This window comes from Rutilus rutilus (genome assembly GCF_951802725.1).
Source record: "Rutilus rutilus genome assembly, chromosome: 2".
Classification (NCBI taxonomy): Eukaryota; Metazoa; Chordata; class Actinopteri; order Cypriniformes; family Leuciscidae; genus Rutilus; species Rutilus rutilus.
In genome coordinates this window covers 33,358,325-33,379,644 of record NC_140210.1, presented here as the reverse complement: position 1 = coordinate 33,379,644, position 21,320 = coordinate 33,358,325, and the positions used below count along the sequence as shown (strand labels likewise).

General features: G+C 37.9%; 1 protein-coding gene across 2 annotated transcripts in view; it reads right to left on the bottom strand.

Moving 5' to 3' along the window:
• Positions 1-21,320, bottom strand: part of tenm3 (teneurin transmembrane protein 3) — a 275,119-nt gene that overhangs the window by 111,274 nt on the left and 142,525 nt on the right. For both annotated transcript variants that reach the window (XM_084399638.1, XM_084399639.1), the window contains one exon: positions 13,658-13,864. In XM_084399638.1, coding sequence (XP_084255764.1) covers positions 13,658-13,864 — 207 coding nt within the window. The remainder of the gene's footprint in view (positions 1-13,657; positions 13,865-21,320) is intronic.

The following is a 21,320-nucleotide window of genomic DNA, read 5'->3' as shown; positions in this document are numbered from 1 at the left end:
CTTGTGTGGCTGAAATGGGTGTGAGGAAGAGAGAGGTTTGGTTCTTTCAGCTACTAAGGAGGATGGGAAACAGAGGAAAGGACAAGGTGGTGTTCCCAGGAGTCTGTGATTAAGGAGAGTGGTATCGTCTCTGATATCTAGAGCACGTCTGGGCCGAGGCTAAACTCACTGTAGATGTAGCTGGCCACCAGCTCTACTGCCCTAGATTACAAAACACACACTCAGTTTAAAAGAGTAGTTCAGCCAAACATAAAAATTTGGACATTATTTACCCATTCCCCATTGGCCATCATGTCATTCCCAACCTGTTTCTTTCATTCTTCAATGGAGCACAAAGGATTTTGTAAAATAAAGTGCTGTTTATTGTTTTCCATGCAATTAAAACAAGATCCATACGATTTATGCACTATATTCCAATTCTTCTGAAGTCATACAATAGCTTTGTGTGATAAAAAGACCAAAATACATTGTTAAAAGTTATTTTCTATAATGTGATAATATTCATCTTCAGTGGATTGTTACTAGATTGAACGAATCATTGAGACTCGTTTTGAGAACTACAGTAAATAATAAAAAAATTAAAAAGTTCATCATGATTCGGACATCATTTCTTCCATGACTTGAAGGAGCAGTAAGTGATTTCTGAGAAACACTGTTGATATTTGAAACCAACCCAAACAAATACACCCCCCTCCTTTCATTGCTCCGCCCCCAAAATGCACAAACACACAATGCAAGAGTGTCTCTTCATCATAGATGAAGTGAAGCAAAATAATGTTTTGTGAAAAATAAAGCGAAGATGACGAACAAATGACAAGGAAGAGCAATTTTTTTTACATACAGTAGGGGAGAGGCGGGACGATTGAAACGCGGGACGGATGAAACACTGAGATGTTCTTGAAAACCACTCACGTCATGTACGTCAAATTTCGTCAGCACGTACAGCACACAGTGCCTAACATACCCGCGAAAACATTTCTTCTTTACGTCGTGTCGTTTTGGAGTTAAAGCCGCAAAGCTGTTTTTGAATGCGGTGAGTGAATTCTTTCGTGCGGTACTTTTTTTTGACTGACAAGTTGGATTTATTGTTTCATGTGCCATTGTAATGATAATACGGCAGGTGTATTAGTACTGCAACACACCCTTAAGTGGGCAAAATCAGAGTTTTTTAGTTTAAGAGCAAAAGAGGTTTAAATGACAGGATGCGCTGAAACAGTGTTTCAACCGTCCCGCCCGCGCGTCCTGCCCGTTAAACCTGGTCATAGCCTATACTGTTCATAGATTCATATACTGTTTCTAGACTTGTGTTTCTTTTAATGCAAATTAATTTTCAATTACGCAACACATGCTATCTCTGTAATAATCATCAATTGTCCAATCTTCAATATTCAATACATTTCATTTATCGTTGTCTGGTTGACCTCGTTTTCTTCATAATAACAGGCTATTCAACTAGCAAACACTCAATATGACTCAAGGAAGAAATGTAAGAAAATGAATTGTAAACTGATTTGTCTGTCTTCGTCAAAATAGCCTGTTAGAAAGATTACAAAATGCGCATAGGCTTATCGCTTATTGTTTATTGGGCGACAGAACAAAAATGGTTAATATGAACCTTTAAATGAAAATAAATTACAAAATATGTTTGTAACAATATGTACATAAGTTACTTGTCAGGTGTTGTTCACAAAAAAAAGCATTAGATGAATAGTTGCCATTTAAACTGTCATGTTTCATCCGTCCCACCCCTGTGTTTCAACCGTCCCGCACAGGCGGGACGATTGAAACAAAGCACAACTCCCGTTCAAAGTCATATTTTACTTAAATCATTCTATATTTGTACCGAATAACACATGATACTAAGAGAACACATATGTGAGTTGTTAATCACAAAAAAATAAAAAATCTATCTGTAACCTTATTTTAGAAAACGACATTTATCTGAAAAGTGTTTCAACTGTCCCGGCTCTCCCCTACACAAGAGTATATACAAGCAAGAGTTTGTTGTCTCTCAGCCATCTCTCTTTCTACAGTCTTTCAATCAAATCTCTCTCTTGCTCACTCTCTCTCCTCACCCATCATGATTGGACACGCCCCCTACTGCTGACTGGCTACAAGTGTGTTGTGGCTCTTGGTCTTATCCACTTTCAACAGCATTTCTCACCTTTATATTTAGGTCTGATCTTCTCATAAATATATAGTGTGGTTTCAGAAGACTTGGAAGACAGCACACATGCCAAATGGACCATGGGTTTGTAAACACAGGAGTGTGAGTAAATTATGATAGCTTTTTCAGAGAACTATCCCTTTACCAAACATGTCATAAAAGAGAGTGAGTGATTTTTAAGGTTTGACGCTCCTGGACAAGCTGAGTAGTGCATTTTCATGGACTGGTGATTGAGAAATTTGAAGAAATGAAGACTGAGACATCCTGTCAGATGTGTTTTGAGTCCTTCTCACTCATTCCCTCTGGATGAAGTCTGATGTGAGAACATCACTTTTTTTTAAATGAAGAAATGAGAAGTTCAGTGTTACTTTCTTCTATTGCAGCATGTCTGGCATTATGATAAGTGGGATTACTCGCTTTCCTAACTGAAAGGCCTGTAAAATGTCAGCTATCTGTCGTCAATATGTGTCAAGATGCTAAATTGACATTTCAAAAGCGCACCAGTCGTTGAAAGCTAAAGCTGTCATTCGGGGGGCTTGACAGGAATGGAAGGAAAGGTTATTTGTCAACAATGTGGCAGCCTGTCATGTTTCACCTTGCAGAACTTCTCTCTATTTCATTGGCGGGGGGATTAATGCAGAACGCAGTGGGGAGTGGGCGGCCATGCAAAAAGCTGAGTGACATATCAAACTCTCAACTTCCCCACAGATAAACACATTATACAAATATGATTCGCATCACTGGAACATAATGCAGCCAGACAGACAATGCCAAGGCTTCCATCATGTGCGCAGATCACAGACGTCACATCTAACAATGTCACAACAGGATGGACGACAGAACTGGTGGACAAAGTGGAAGTTTCTTAAAAAATAATGACTAACAGAAGCATCATGCCCCCTCAGATTTTTTAACGTTGAATTTTTTTTTTTTACTTTAAAAAAAATGTAAATAAAACAAAATAATTGGATATTTAAATTGTGCTCTTGTTAAAAATAAAATGAATTTAATTGCTTTAAATGTAAAATTTACCTACCAACACAAAACCATTTTGAAACTGTTTTTTTTTTTTTATGGAACACAAGAATTCTGCACTATACTAAGTTGTTTAAATAATATAAAACCTCAAATAAATCATGTTTCATCATGCCTAGCATTCCAAGTCAACAAGGAATACTATTTTCCCCCTAAACAAAGGATTAATATAAGAACCAATCAGTGCACACAAGCATTGTGTCCTGGGTTGAACAAAACTCTTTGAGAAGCACGTTTATGTCTGAGGAGCAAGATTCAGGGTTCCCACACCTTGGTTAACTTCAAATTCAAGGACCTTTCAAGGACTTTCCAGGTCCAATACCCTCAAATTTAAGGACTTAATGTGGGGACACATTTCAAGTGATTGCAAGTGATTGTGGTTACATTCGTGTTACCTTGTAAGATACATTATTACAGTTTTCATGTGTCAAACACAACTATGAAAAAAAGCATTTTTTTGCATTTACTTTTGACCATATGCCAGAGATCTGATATTCTATTTGTCGTATTTCTGTTTTGCATAAAACTGAAGAATATTCATTACATCCTATACTGTATTCTAAAATTATCTGATATTAACTTTTGCATGGATTTTATTGAAAAGAGCTTAGGCTCATGTAACCAGAAGTTTTAATATATTTGAAAATGCTTTTAAAGGAGTAGTTCACTTCAGGAGTAGTTCAATTAGCCCATGATTTACTCACCCTCAAGCCATCATAGGTGTATATGACTTTCTTCTTTCAGACGAATACGATCGGAGTTATATTAATAAACACCCTGATGCTTCCGAGCTTTATAATGGCAGTGGATTGCAACCATCAGATTGAAGCAAAAAAGTGCATCTATCCATCATAAAAGTGCTCCACACGGCTCGGGGTGGTTAATTGAACACAATATACAGTCATTGACAGAACATATTTAAGTTAGTATGCATAGGCCACGAAGTGTTGGCGAAATAACACATTAGCGGACCGGAGGGAATAATATGGAATTTTTTTACAGAAAACGTCTTGCACAAAATAAATTCAAGCAATTTCAAGGACCTGTATCTATGTATGTTTATTTTCAAAAACTGTCCAGGGCCTTGACATTTTTTTTTCCAGATCCACAAACTTTCAAGGATTTCAAGGACCGGTGGGAACCCTGAAGATTGCTTGTGGTGAGAGTAATAAACAATAAACAGAGAGCAGGATTCACACGAAAAGCTGTCTTGTGAATGCAACTGTTAAAAAAACAGCATAACTTGATTAGCTAAAAGCCAGAGCTAAACTACAGCAAATGCTTGACACTAGACTATCATTTTATGATGAGAGGCTAAAATCAGTGTTTTCCTCTAAAAAGGAAAGATCGAGCCTTTGTCACTGTATGCAGGCCTTGTCTCTTTGTATTGGATCTGGACCGGATACCACATACCCTCTGATCAATGACCCAGAAAGAATTGAAAATGCCTCTGTTGTGAAGCGTCTATAGACCTTATTCAGAGCAGCGCCATGACAGGTACTGTATGAAAGTGAGGCTGTGAGGGATAGACTTGCCGTGTTTCCAATGGCATCCGCTGTAAAAAGCTGTATAAAGCTTATAGATTACTTACAATTTTCCACAGCTTATATTGTCGGGATTTTTTTGTCAACTGAAATTTCTTGGAAAGATATTTTTCCAGTGTTTCATGAACAGAACAATCTAAAAACACATTAAACAACAGTACAGCCCATTGAAGAGATGCATGTCTGTCCCTCACAGCCTCGCTTTCATTCCCATTAAAAATCAAAGATGGTGCTGCTGTGAATAAGGTCTATGGCTGACAGGTGTGTGTTTGTATGTGTGCGGCCGGGTGAGTGGGGTGGGGGTAGGGATTTCCGATATGGGTGCATTGAAGAGAAGACATCCAATTCTTCAGAAAAGAAGGTGGGGAAAAAAGAAAAAGGTGGGTGATTCAAGGTCTCTCCTGCTGTCTTTTCCTATATTGCCACTGCCAGTACAGGATTCTGGCCTCTAACAGCCAATTTAGCATCAACCCCCAACAGAGAACAGCCATTACTAAAGAGTAATGAACAGAGGCAGAAAGGACAGCTCACCACTCGACTCACTCTGCAAAATTTCGACCAGTCTGTGGCACTGTGGGAGATATGTGGGCTCCCACCATCAAAGAACAGCAGACGGTGGCTTTGAACGGTTATTAATGGCGGCATGTCTGAGGTAAAGTAGAGGCCCCTCGTTTTGGGCGGCACTGCTGAAATTGTAGGTCAAGCAAATGGAAAAGAGAAAGCTGAGTTCCCTGTTCCTGCTCGCCAAGGATCAGCGCTCGTCAAACATTCGGACAGTGTGCTATTTATAAAAGATAAATATCAGCAGGTTGTGACATTTATCTGCCTGGCTGTCTATGATTTTCTGGGGGACAAAGTGGTTTTTAAATATTGACAAACTCAAGGGCAAATCATTACCGGAGATGAATCGAACCTCTAGCCTGCATGACACACTCTGGCGAGAAAATGGGAAAAAAAAGAATATTTCAAGAAAAAATGAACAGAAAGCGAGGGAGAGGGAAACAAAGAAAAGTAATTACACCATTCAGAAGGTTGTAAATTTCTCAAACTGTCAAAGTGCGTGTTGGTAGTGAAAGGCAATTTAAGATGTACCAACAAAGTGGAGGGATTCTGACATTAATCCTCAGCCTCAGAGCTGAATTGCAGGTTCATAATTTGGCGTAATTCAGAGTAATTGCTGTGGGGTTTAGAGGGATATTATTTTTTTTCCACTTTGATGAGTCCCCTGATATTACCACTTGGAGGTGAACTGAAGTGCAAGGTTGTATTTCCGAGGCAATAACGCATGAGTTGCAAGGCTATATGATATTGTATGCAACATCAAATTGAATGCAGAGCTGTGATAAACAGCTTCTAATTTGAGATGAGAAAACCAGAGGAAACACATTTGAAAAATGTTGTCCTTTCAACAACCTCAGGCCTATTGTCTTCTTTGTGCCAAAAACGGGTTGGAAAATGTTCATGGAATATTTTTCCTGTAGTATCCATCGGGTCTGCGCTAATTCAACAGGTGTTGCTTGGCTAACCGTGACCAGCAGGAAGCTCATGAATATCCACGACGAGTACGCTCAAGGTTAGGGGTTTGCTCAGGAAGGTGATCATTTACAAGCTGATGGGCAGGCTAATCGCTAGCTGTGCCAGGTGCTGGACAACCCATTACCTTGTTTGACATCGACAGCTCTCAGGAAGAATGAGCATTATTTAAAAAGCTGATGACGAAACGTTTTGGGTGGTAATGTATTTTTAATGAGCAGGTGAGAATGAATGTTTGCTGCAGCAGAGGGGTGCCAAGCAACACAAACCAACACACACACACACACACACACAGAGAGTTGAGTGTTACACTGAACTGTAACTGACATCCAGTTGTGCTCCCAATTACATCTAATCCGAGTGGAAGCTCTTCCTACCAGCCCAGTGAAGTAAATGTTACACAAAGAGAGGCAGACAGACAGACAGAAAGACGTATTACTGGTGTCAAAATGACTCCATGCAACCTTGGTGCAACCACACACAGACCTCCAGCAAGACAATACACAAGGATCCTTTCAGAATGAAGTACAATATTAATCTTTAAAACTTAAATCCATTATAAATAACCCAATGTGGAATCCCACGAGTTGCATCACATTTGAGTGAGTGATGGAAGAAACTTGCACAAAGAAAGCACACAAGATGTGCTTTGCAGCAGCTTTTCAAACTCTATATATTTGGACACACTTAGCATTTGTATAGGATTCTTCCTATGCATTATACATTTAGAATCATAGTAAAGTGAACAAAATAAACTTTTATGTAGAAGTTACTCACGTACAATACCGCTCAAAAGTTTGGAATAATTAAGAAATTAATAAATAAATTACTTTATTCTTCCAGAAAGGACTCATATATATTCAATATACTCATAAATGTACTCATGTATGTATCAAAATATTTATTTTGTTTCAAGTACATTGAATATTCTATTCATCAATATTTTTCCACAAAAATATTAAGCAGCAAAAACTGTTTTCAACATTGATAAAATAACCAATAATAACCAAATCAGCATTTAAGAATGCTTTGACACTAAAGACTGGAGTAATGGTTGTCTAAATTATTCCAAACTTTTGACCGGCAATGTATGTGAAAACATTTGCTCATGCAAATTTTTTTTTTTGTGTGCAAATGTATAGGCTTATAAGTTTCTTATCATTTTTTTTGTGCAAATGTATAGGCTTACACAAATGTATAGGCTTATACATTTCATATATAGTCTTATATTTGTCTGAAACATTTTTTTATTTTTTATTAAAAATTTAAATTAAATAAGATCTAACTGCAATTAAGAAGAAAACTTTCGGTTTTCCTTGGTAATGTGTGAAGCCCAATGCTGTACAATGCAAAGTCTTGGGAGCTTGGTCCTCCTAAACCAAACAGTTCTCAGAATCTATTTTCAGAGGTGTTATTCTAGCCCTTACCTAACCTCTCTCTGTTTGAGAGAACGATGCTTCTGATCTGCATCCAACCCTGATTCATCAACTTTTACAGCCCCAATGGACCATTACTGCCCCCCATCTGGAGCTGGATCATAGTAAATGCTCTCATGTTCATTCTCTAGCAGGCACTGATGTGGTCGCCTAATTTAAACTGTGGCCCATACACCAGTTTTCTCTCCCTGTTCACTGAGAAAACAAGGAGGAAGTGAAGAGAATGGAAGTTAGAAGCAAGAAAGCGAAAAACAGTAGGAACTTAAGCAACACACGTGGCTGAGTGAGCAAGGCACAGGAGTCGGAGGCCTCCGTCGGCCCCGGTAAACGTTATTGGAGTTCCTGTGCTATAAAATTGCTGCTTTCATGCCCACTGCACCTGACAACAGCAATCGGTGCGTGAGAGAAGAGGAGCCCGACAGGACTGGTGACCCGAGGCTCAGTTTGAGAGAGTCCGCTTCAGCAGGACCCCCGGCTGGCTAATTGACAACAAGAGTCCACGTTGGATGGGTTACGCAGGCGGAGGGTAATCGCTCTTGACGGACTTAGCTCTTGTTAGCTGTCTGTCTGTCTATCCTTCTGATCCATATTCTGCATTTCGAGCGGGTCTTGACCAGAATAGTGTGTGCTTATTCTATGGACCCTTTTTCTCAATCTGTATTCTTATTTTTTCACAAAGAAAGGCAAAGCTCCAGCATAGAAGTCTAACATATGCAGATGAATAGATACTCACAGAGAGGAATTCTTGAATAGGTTTTTTATGCATATGAAAATGCTTTTTACATTTGGTCTTTCCACCCATATCTATTATCAAAGTTGAAAAGCTGCCTAAAATGTTTGTGGAAACCCTGATCATTTTATTTTCAGGATTCTTTGATGAATAGAAAGTTCAAAAGAACAGCATTTATTTGAAATAGAAATCTTTTGTGATAGTATAAATGTCTTTACTGTCACTTTTGATCATTTTTTCCCTTGCTGAATAAAACGTATTTTATTTAATAAAAACAAATGATAAAAAGCAATCAATGATCAATGTCATGACTATGGGTAAATAACCCCTTAAATCCAATAAATACATAATTCATTTTCTGATTCATGTCCTTAAAATCTTAGTGTATTTATATGTATAATTTAACTAATTATTAAATACAATTTGATCCATCAAGATGCATGAAGTGATTAAATACATTTAATCATGTAGCTGACGCTTTTATCCAAAGCGACATACAAATGAGGAGAACAATAGAAGCAATCAAATCAACAATATGTAAGTGCTGTGACAAGTGCCAGTTAGTTAAATAAATACATACATAAATAGACAGAATAGAAATATAATAGAATAGTAAGTGTTAGTATTACTGGGTCAAGTATTGACGAAAAATATGTTTCTTTAGCCGTTTCTTGAAATAAATAAGTCAAAATAGCTGAGATTGCGTTGAAATAAATAAATAAATACCATTACTCCAACTCGACCTCCCCTTCCTCTCCTCTGTCTCTTACTTTCCTGTTCCTTCTGCCGTTTAATATGGAGGGCTGCAGACAGGAGCCGGTGCACTGACCTGCTGTCTACTCTCAGACTATTAAAACCTCTGAGGATGTGTACTGGAGCCTTTTTTCAACCTGTCCCACCTTCTCTCTTTCTCTCTCTCTCTCTCTCTCTCTCTCTCTCTCTCTCTTCATTCCAGTTTGATCTGCTAAGTTGTCTGGGCACCTCTGCGTCTCCGCAACGATTAGCAACAGCACCTCCACTCATTACAAATATTGATGATCACTTCAAATGATGAGATGTCAGTGCTTGGAGTGCTTCCTCATCCCCACTTGACAGCCACACGCAAGTCGGCCTAAAAGACTTACTGGCGGTAAACGTGGGGTTTTCTAGTCAAGCCTGCATCACTGTGAATTCAGATGGTTATCGAGAAAGCCCCTCACTTCAGATAAAAGCTCCTCCATTATGAACAGCCTGACACTGATCCACTTTTTTTCTTCTTTTAACTGGAGCTGCTTTTGATTAGGGTTTAGATCACATCGTATGGATGAATAGAAGGTGAGTTTTCTTTAAAAGCAGCATACTGTAAACATCTGGACATGTGTGGTCCTGTCTGAGCTCAGAAGTAAAGTCTGTCAACCTTCCTGATGTCACTGCAGGGAGACATACAGTCCTATATCCTATAAAGTCTTCTTAAAGCAACATACTTTCCTGCGCTGCAGAATGTAGGAATTATGCAGAGGAGAGCCCTAAATTTAATTTGCCACGCTATTCCCCCGAATAAACAATGGTAAAGTAACTCCGTGCATTCCCCTCATAAAGCAAATCTAATCATGGATAAATACTGGGCCAAATGAAATGTTTCTGTTTAAGGCAGGCTTTTAGAGGTAAAAATACATCGACACCAATGTCAACAACACAGAGTGAAGAAAGTGAATCTTGACAGGTCTGCTGGTGATATTGCAGGTTGATTTAAATGAATGGCAGCTTAAGAATAAGATACACGTTTTGGATTGTGTGGAGTACAACTGTGAAACCATTCATTTATAAGTTTCAAATGTGCTTATAAGTTTGTAACATTTTAATACCAATGTCTCACTGGCCGACTTGAAGCGAATCGATTGTAGTTGGGGTTTTGCTGAAACTGCTTCTGTCACTCAATGATTAAGAATGGAAAAGTGGTGACAGACAAAATGAAAGTCTGTGACATTTCTCTCCAATTCACTGTCACAAGATGATGAAATAGAAGAACTACAACTATATATATATATATATATATATATATATAATATATATATAGACTTAAGGCCAGGTTTACTAAACATAATACCAAAAAAGCGCTGATGGGAATGGAAAGTTCTGCGCATGATCTACAGACATGATCACACACAAATTAAAGAGAACAGAGGCATCCGGATCATTTCCATAATGACCAACGCAATCTACCAAGAGCAGGGTAGAGCTGCTTTTTTGGGAGTTAAATACTGGCGCAAATACCAGTAAATTGACGAGTACAAACCTTAGTAAATCATCTTGCATGAATACATTCAAATACTCTTCTCCCATAGATTTTGCGTCTGAAAGTGAAACTCTTACAAATGTATATGCGATAAAGTCAGCCGCAAAAATAACTGTCCACGCCTTTTCAGCGCTACTTTTTCAGAGCGTGACTTTAGTAAATCCTGACAGTAGTTTTTTAACGACAAAAGAGGGTTTGTGCTGGCGCAAGCTGTTTAATGGTTTTGTGAGGATTTTTATTTTTTTGGGATCAGATCAGAGCAAGATAGTGTCACATTAAATTTTCATTAAGAAGAAGCTTATTGGTCACAACTGAGGCCACATCTGACTGCCTTTGATACTTTTTAAACTTTGCTAGATGTTTTCAGAGGGTCGGCAGGGAGTTTGGATGCTGGGGCTGTTAACACTCGCCCGCTGAGAGACGCGGCGGCGCTTACAGACTCCCTCTGATTCTCCAATGACTATGTAAATGAAGCATACGCATGAAAAATCGGCTAGTGGGATGCTGGCTTAAGACGATGTTGATGACAGCTGGAGCTCCTAAGGCTCTCAAACAAAGACACAGAGGTCATGGTGCATGAGGACAAGAACACACCAGCATAGTGTTTGTTTGTGTTAGTGCCTGAAAAGACACAAGATGAAAACAATAACAGGAGGAGGCTCAAAGCATAGCTGCTGGAGAGATGAGAACAGAACACATAAAACAGAATGCGCTCCGAGTAAAAGCACACACATTCTATTCGTGGCTTATTTTTTAAAGGGATAGTTCACCCAGGAATGAAAATTTTATCATAATATATCTTTAAAAACCCACATGACTTTCTAGCGCAATGTCCAAGCTGTGATTTTGCCTGCAACTGTCAAGACCTTTACAGCAAGATTTTCAGCGATAGGCAATTCTGACTTTATATATCAGAATTGTGAGATATAAAGTATTAGTGGTCGACCGATATATCGCCAACGCCGATATATCGGCCGATATTTGGCACTTTTAAAATATCGGCATCGGCCGATAAGTTTTTCTGATTGTGCCGATGTGTTGGAAGCGGGACTTTTATTTTGACGGGTGGCGCTGAGAACACCAGCCTAGAAGAGAACGGCAGAGCCTGATCACACAGCGCTCACTCACATTCTCCGTCTTCATTAGTTTACGATCTCTGTCAGTCATATCTAATACTTTGTTAGACAGAACTGGTAAACAAAGAACGTAAATGGTATGCGAAAAAGTGTTGCTTTTATATTATTTGTTACAGAAAAGGCAAACAATTAGGCTAAAAAACTTTCTCAATTACTGGCAACATTCAGCAAATGCGCATCTACATCATTTAAACAAATCTCTGAATATCTAATAAACATTTAATTTCACAAACCTTGCAGATTTATCTTGTGATATCTTGTGAAGTGTGCATTTGTAGCCTGCATAAATGTGTTACTGCGAGTGACGGTCGGTCCGTGTGAATGCGAACAGAAGATCAGCTTCAGGAGACGCGATCGAAAAACTTTAAATCCTTCATTTTCAAATATGCTGTGCTATATCCAGTTGCCCACTGTGTCATATTCATATCGTTTTCACTGTGTGCTGTATGTAATATTAGCGTTACCTTGTCTTTATTTGAAAAAAAATGATTAACAGTGTGCACAATATTACCAGATGAGATTACTGAGTGCAATGTTACAGTGTTTACTTCCTTTTTATTCACATATTCATATATTTTTTAAACAATTACTTTATTTGTGAAAAATACTGTAATAGGATTGCAGATTCAAGAAGTTGCCATCTAAAGTATAAGCACGTTTATTTTAAAGATTTGTTTTCTAATTTATTTAAAATGTATAAAATATTGATTAAAATAAATATAAAGTATATAATAAACATATCGGCTTTATATCGGTCATCGGCCATCCTGCTCTCTAAGATATCGGCATCGGCCATCAAAAAAACAATATCGGTCGACCACTATAAAGTATGAAGTGCGTATTATAAAGTCGCAATTGCATGTTATAAAGTCAGAACTGCGAGATATAAGTCCAGTTCGGGAAAAAAAAGACGACTTTTTTCCTCAGAATTGTGAGTTTTATTTCACAACTTTAAAACTCACAATTGTGTGTTATAAAGTCAGAATTGCGAGGTATAAACATGCAATTCTGAGAAAAAGTCATTTCTCGCAATTGCGAATTTATATCTCACAGTTCTGACTTTATAACACACAATTGCGACTTTATAGCTCGCAATTGCGACTTTATATGACGCAATTCTGAATTGTGAGATGTTAACTTGCAATTGTGACAAAAAAAGTCGCAATTACCTTTTTTACTTTTTATTCTGTGGGGGAAACAAGCTTCCATAATTATATGACTTCAGAAGACTTGGAATAAAGTGGACCAATAATATGGGCTTTTTGAGCTTTAAAGGATTTGGTCCTCATTTACTTTCATTGTACAGAAGAAAGAAGTGCGAACATTCCTGCAAAATTCTGCTTTTTTGTTCTACAGAAAAAAAGAAAGCCATACTTACAGGTTTGGAATGACATGAGGGTGAGTAAACAAAGGGATAATTTTAATTTGTGGCCGAACTATCCCTTCAACTTCATTCAAAGTTTATCAGTCAAGTCTAGCAGGTCTCAGATGAACATGATTTTTAGCATGCAAAATTGGTTTTCGAGTGCAATTTGAAGTCCATTTAACATCCCCTAACCTACTCAGAGTTTAAACACCTCTCATTGGATGTGAGATTCTCATTCTCATTAATACCATTTCCAGACAAAGCCTGCATACAGTTCACTCCAGTGTTTTTTACTAGGAACACACAGCATTCACGCTTTTCTTACTCTGCAGACCTGGGAGGACAGAGCGAGAGAGAGAGAGAGAGAGAGAGAGAGAGAGAGAGAGAGAGAGAGAGAGAGAGAGAGAGAGAGAAAGAGATGGCTGGTTACCTTACCATTACAGCTGTGGCTGGGGGCAGGCTGTGTTACGGGTCTATAGAGAACGGCCGTGTACTCTTCTTCCGAATCAGAGTCCTGTGCCGCCTGCGTGGTGGCATTACTTAAGATGGAACTCTGGTTGTCATGGAGATTGGGTGAGGGTGGTTGAGAATGGGAATGCTCAGTGACTGATGGACTGGAGAGAGAGGATGGCATGGGAGAACCTAAAGAAAAGAAAACCACTTTAAACCAAAGGAAAATAAAAAATAACAACCGCAAATGAAAAGAACCAACATAGAGCAGTACTTTAAAAAAAATGCATTACTATAAATATGAAAAGTAAATGATTTTATAAACAATAAAGTTTGAGTTGTTTTTCTTTCCTGCAAATCAAAAATGAAGTGCATGTTTGTGAAGCTGTATCAAATGCATTGATTAACATTAATGCAAGCAGCGTGAACAAAAATCATCCATTGCTTCAAAAAAAAAAAAAAAAAAAAAACCAACCAGCAAAGTATGATGGTTTGCAGCTAGTATGATTTAAGCATTCTGTTTGTGATGTTTCTGCTCCACTAGCTTTGGTCACATGAAATTGGAAATGTTCTCCACAGTGCCCACAATTGTCTTTCAGGACACAGCATTGGTGCGTTGCAGAAAGTTGTGAGGCCGAGGAAACCACAATATCTCTCTCTCTCTTCACACACACACACACACACACACACACACACACACACACACACACACACACACACACACACACACACACACACACACACACACACACACACACACACACACACACACACACACACACACACACACACACACTTGCTTTCCGTGGCTGCCAAATTCACTTTATCTTGGATATACCTCCGCTTGCAGTCCATTTACCATCAAATCAGCCATTAACAAATGGACGCTGGACGCTGGTATGTACATATACACATACACACACATCACACAAAAGCACACACTCTCACAGCATTAAGGGAAGACAATGAGTAAAATAGCATGAAAATAAATAAATAAATGAAAACAAATATTTTGCAGCAAAACAGCCTAATGAATAATAAGAGAAAGCCTAATTTTATGCTATTCATCTGAAAATTGTCATCTTGTTGACATTTTCAGTCTTCTTGTTATGTGAAAAGGCTTCGTTCTTTTCCTCGCTCATGTCTTTCTGAAACCAATCTCACAGACACATAATCACCTTCCCAAACCAGTTCAAAACACTGGCGTGGGCTCAGTGCCACCACTTAGCATATAATAACAGCTTATCAGACATGGTCAAAGACCCCTGATCTGAGAGCAGTCATAGGCAAAGGGTGAGGGCAGTGAGTGAATAGTAATTAAGCTGACTGGCTCTCAGCTCCCTGTCAGGGATCTGGACACACTCATGAGACAGTGAGCAAAGTCACCTCCGCTTCTGTGGCGTGTGGCTTTGGAGTCCTGCTCGCAACCTAATTACCTTCCACTCCATACATTACACTGCATTGTGAGAGAGAAACAGAGAAAAGCAAAGGACATCCAGACGAAAAGCCAGTGTGTGTGTGTGTGTGTGTGAATGATAGTGAGAGAAAAAGAAACAGCGAGGCTGAAAGAGTGAGGGAGAATTATTATTTTTTAATTATTGCAAGCGTTATTTATATATTTATGATATGAAACACAATTACAGGCAGATCCTCTGGGAGCAGGGCTCACACCAGCCTGCCAATCCCAACCAACAAATTAAGTGCCATTAACATTATGTGCTGCCACTGATACACCACTGTGTGTGTGTGTGTGTGTGTGTTGAATCTACTGAGCTCAGACCAACTGACTAAAGCACTAAAGTGTTCACTCTTGTGAAATGGCCTCTGATTCACCACTGCATTTACTACACGACAGATGTGTCTATGATTAGGAACAATGCTCAATCGTTGCAAAAAAACAAAAACAAAATAACAACAACAACAAAAACTACTTTCAAAATTAATTAACTGCAGCAGCAGAAGCATTAATTACAATGTTGATAACTATTAATTCATTAACTGTTTTGTGTACAACAAAATTTAAGGAGAAATTACATTTGTCCATAATATACTACACATATTATTGTATTATATTATATTATATTATATTATTATAAAGCATATAACATCAGCTAAATAAATGTGGAACACTTGCTAGTGAATAAAATGATTATTTAAATTTCTTTCAAATATATGTAATTAATTATCATGGTTTAAAAACAACATGTTAGCAAAGAATAAAAAATAAATAAAATAAAAATAATTCCGGCTGTGGAAGATATCTATTATTATCTATTGTATTAGTAATTGTTTGGTATCTGTGCACAGATATTGCATTAGTGCATCCCTTGTTTTAGTTCATTAAATATTTTGGTACTTAAAGCCTTTATGTGTAATGAATTATAAAAGTATTTTTAATGCATTAATTATTACTTTTAATGGACCTTATAATCGCATCATGAATAATTGTTATAACCACAGTCCTAATACATTATAATACTTATGTCAAGCCTTTGAAAATATTATGCATTAAAACACAACAAACAATTTCAGATGTAACAAGGAATGTGCAAATATTATAATGCATTTTAACTTTGGTTACAGTTATTTATGACAAGATATATCGCATTATAACGCACATTATGAATACTCTTATAATGCATTATAAAAGACTTAGGTAAAGTGGCTTGACTAAATTGTCATAAATAATTGTAACCAGAGTTATGATAGATTATAATGCTTATGTATTCAAGGTTTTACATTATAAAGTATAATGCATTGTAACATGAACCATGAAATTGGGTGTTAATCATGTTTTAATGCATTATAGATTTTAAAGGTGTAACTGTGAATTACTAATATAAGTGCTAAAATGCATTACGATAGTGGTTAAATTATTCATGAAAATATTCAACATATTAGAAGAAGTATTATAATTGGCATACAACAAGAATACTATTTTAAACAATATAACTGTGACGACTGTGTAATAGTCAGAACCAACATGAATGTGAGTGTGATATTGCTTTCATACAACAATTCAATAAAAGAGAGATTAATGTCAAGTGACATACATTTTAGTAGCAATACAGCCTGTTATTTTGTTATTTATCCTATGGCTGAATCACAGCTGCGGTGATGCTCAGTACAACAGCTTCTATTGTAATAAAATCACTTCATGTAAAGTGCTACTGATAATTCGAAAAAGCTTCAGAGGGTTTGCAGCGCACAAGCCTTTTATGGTGAGGAATTCAGCTGTTGAACAGATTGAAGAAAGTGAGTATGCAGAGGGTGCTGCGTAATCCCGGTTTCGCAGCTTTTTTTACAAATTCATTTCCTCTATCTCTTCGCCTCTCATCCCACTTTCATTCGTTCTCTCTCTCTCTGTGATAACCCTGGGTCTGTCTGTGGTTTCAAGCCAACCTGCTCCATCAGCACTCTCTACTGCCTGTGTCTAACACTCACACACGTGAGCAGATCAAACACAGATTGACGCACTTCTCTCATGTCATGAGCAATGATTTGTGAGAGCAGACGAAGAAGTTGAACACGGCCCATAATCCAGAGCAGTTGTCAATTAAAGCCGAGAGCGGAAAGAAGAGATGAAAGCACTGTTGAAATGCCAGGACGGGAAGAGTTATTTTCTCTATTCTTCCAGAGCACAAACAAACCAACTGAAGAAATGGCTATTTTAGTGAAAGGAAAGAGACATGGGGCAGGTTTCACAAAGATAGACTTTGACTATGGCTTAGATATAGTAGATAGTCAGACTTCAGATAGACATCTAAATCAGACCGTTGCACAAAGCACTTAAGACTCTAGGCGTTTCTCAATGTCAAGGAAGGATCCTCGGAAGCCAGAATTTCGAGGATGCTACGTCATCGACATCCGTCGAAGGACTGTTCCAATGTCGAGGATCCTCTGAATTTCCACCAAGGACTGAGTCCTTAGTTCGAAAAATATCCCATATACAGGAAAGGATGCATATGTGTAGCCTTCGCGCTCTTCGCGCTCTCAAATCACCCACAATCCTATGCGCGCAGCTTTGCTATCTTGTTCAAAAAATTCAAAATGTTGGACGTTAACGGAGTCGGAGCGTTAACGGATCAATATGCTTTCAAATGTAAATATATTTACGTTACCAAACATTTGTTTTAAAAAATAATTACATCCATTATGTTATGGGTCAAATTGACCCGCACTGTTTAAACACACTTACCAGTCAAAATAATCAATATGATTAAAAAGGAGTTTATTGATTTAAAAACGATTATATTGCCTGAGTGAACAGAACTGCTTCCATAGCAACGCTCTGTTTTTCATTTTCACTGACGTAATGACGAACTGACGTGCTAGCCTGTTCCATTTACGTGTTCTCCAAATGCTAAAGAGGAGCCTCGCCAAGCCTCTGAAGGAAGTGACTTGGAAGGACCAGTCCTGCCAAGGAAGTATCCTTGACATTGAGAAACACCTTCTATCTTAAGTAGGACTACACTGCAATGCATTCTGGGTAAAATAAGACTTTTCAAAACAAAAAAAACATGGCAGATCGAGTAAGCGCATTCAACCGCTCAGTTAAGTTTACCCCCAGCGGAAAATATGTGTTTGTTGGAGGAGTATAACAGTTACAAGGACATTTTACTTGGGAAAATTAGCAGAGAATGTAGTAGGAAATGTTTAATTTGGAAAAAGATTGCTACGACAGTTAACAGCGTAAATCCGACCGTTGAGCGGAGCGTTAAAGACGTACAGAAAAGATACAAAACCTTGGTACAAGATGCCAAAAAAAGAAATATTTAAGAGGAAATACTCCCTTTTCATAGCTCTCTCCACAACGTCGTCAGCAAACCACAAATTATGAGCCTTTTTCCCTTTTCTTTTGGCTGTTTGTAATGTAACTGATTGTTACTGCTGGTTGCCAAGGTAACACAGAGTCTTAGACCTAAGTTAGCCTGGGGGTAAGGTGTTTAATTGTTTTGGTCTAAATTAAGTCAGTCTTTATTTTTGTGAAACAGTCTAACTTGCATTAGACTAGTCTATGAGCAAATTTTAGACTTGTCTAACACTATAGACCGGTCTAAAATAGCTTTGTGAAACCGGCCCATGGACTAGTACTCTCATGCTAGAGGATCAGTTCAGCCATATACGCACATCAAATTCGCCAAGCATAATAAACAGCACTATTGAAGCATTCAGCAGTCCGACAAGGAATCTGTGCACACAGAACTCCACACAAAGTTTTCACAGAACAGAAACAACTCGCATGAGATTCTACAAATTAACTTAGACACGATGTAAAGTTCAGTAAATGATTGATATTAATAAACTGAACTACAAAAATGTCCACTGAGTAATATAATTCATTAGACTAACTGTAGGCGGTTTACAAAACATGCACAGGTTTGGGTTTATCAGCATTTCACAATGGCTTTGAATGTTTCTCATCCTATTAAAGAGTCAGAATTATCAGTTTCATAAACTTCTAAATCTTTTTGGAATAGGCAAATAAACTGCTCTGCACAAACATTTATCTGGAGCTCTATGCTTTTAATACAGCATCTGCCATTTAAACGCCCACACACACACACACGGCACAAAAGAGTCAATGATGAGGATATTATTTCCACAGCCTCATCATTCCACAGCAGTAAACTAAAGGCGCTTGTTTGTCAGTCATTGATTTTTTTGCTCCCTTCTCTTCGTGTGATTTTGCCCAGCATTCTTCAGCATTTTTTTGTGTGCTTGACACCAGGTCAAACCTAATCAGCAACTTCCTGTGCTGCTGCGCGTGTGTGTGCAACCTGTCTGTTCTACTGCCCTCCAAAGCCTCCTCATCCCCAATCTTATATGCAGGCCTCTAGGTTTTCATATTCTAATCGATAGCAACCCTTGCCACGGTGCTAACAGGCGCGCTTAGGAAAAGCCACGCTGCTCAAATCACTAACTGTCTGTCTCGATCTTTCTCCTTCTCTTTTTGTCTCTTTACCCGATCCTCAGTGGAGGCCAGAGAGCACAAACAAAGTTGAAGGACACACTTTGTAACATGCCTCAACAAGAACAATGTGTGGACAAATCATACACAAGCATATACAACCAGGCATTACGGTCTGATATGCCACTATTCCACTTAGGTGACGTTTCAGTTATCTAGTGCGACATGAATTCATGGGTTGAGAGTTAAACAAGAACCAAACAGAACAGTTGACACATCACAGTAACAGAACTGAGCACATACACAGACTTTGATGCATATGAAATGAATCATTGAGAAAAAAAAAAAGCGAAAAGTGTGAAGTTGGAGTTTTTGCGGCTGTATGGACCCCCTGCAGGGTGGGCTCACTGACTAACACATGACACACGCTCCATCAAACTGGATGAATGGACTGGATGCCTTTAGAGATTAAATGCTCATTACAGCTAATGTGTTTCTGCCATTGCATTGACCAAAATGGAAAAATGGAAATGACAATTGTTGGTCACTTGAATAATAAGCGGACGCTGTATAATTATCATTAGACATGTCTTACCACATGTCATTTTTAAAAGAAACATAAGTTCAAATGAAATTCGAGGGCGTTATTGAGTGTCACAATTTTTCCCCCTGCTGCCCCTGGGCAAGTAGATCGGATTTTTACATTTTTAAATTACTTATTTTTTTAATAAAAAATAATATACTATTAACAATAAAACAATACTACTGTATTACTACTGCTAATAATATAAAAATGTAGCAAAGTGGAATAATAGTTTTGGTGGTCTCATAATAATAATTATGAAATACAATCTAATAATAACGATAATAATAATGATATAACATAATATTTATACTACTACAGCTGCTAATAACTATTATTATCATTATATAACTCTCATATATAATATAAAATCATCTCAGATTTTTACCTTTTTATTATTATTTTATTTTTCTAAATAATAACAATATTACACATTTAAACATATATAATTCATTTTACATTATTTAAAAAAGAAAAAAAGGTACAATAAATGGCCTAATTTATTTATCTGATGTAATTGATTCTTCCAAGATTATCACAAATCATTCTCGCAAACACCTCACCGATTTTAGACTGCAAATTAATTTTGACAAATCACAATACGCAACAAAATACATCATGGAAAACCAAATTAAGTTTGCACTGAGTTTGAAGTTTGCAGCAAACACAGGATGCAGTGACAACACAGCAGTGGCCTTATCCATCAACTGGGCTGAAATGGCCCTGAGCCATCCTTATTGTTGAGCCTTGTATGCGCATCATTAAAACCACTCATGCAAACAGTAGGCCTCAACATCAGCACTTATGTATGTAGATAGAAAGAGAGAGAGAAGACATGGCTAAAGGAAGATGGAGGAAAAAATGCATGAGAAATGGACGAGTGTGAGAGTGAGAGAAAGAAAATTAGAGAGAGATATAACTGTCTTTTTTTCTATCAGACTGATCTTTTAGTGTCATTGTATCCCTCTTTCTGGTCTGCCTGTAGAATTATAACATTTTGGAAAAACACTCACACACACACAAACACAGGGGAGCTGCGGGTTGAATACCAGAAAGCTTGAGACTGTTTGTGTCTCTTGGAGTGGAACAATGCCTCCAGTATTCCTCGCTCTCTCAATCTCTGCCTCCCCTTCTCTCTTTTTGCTCCCTCTATC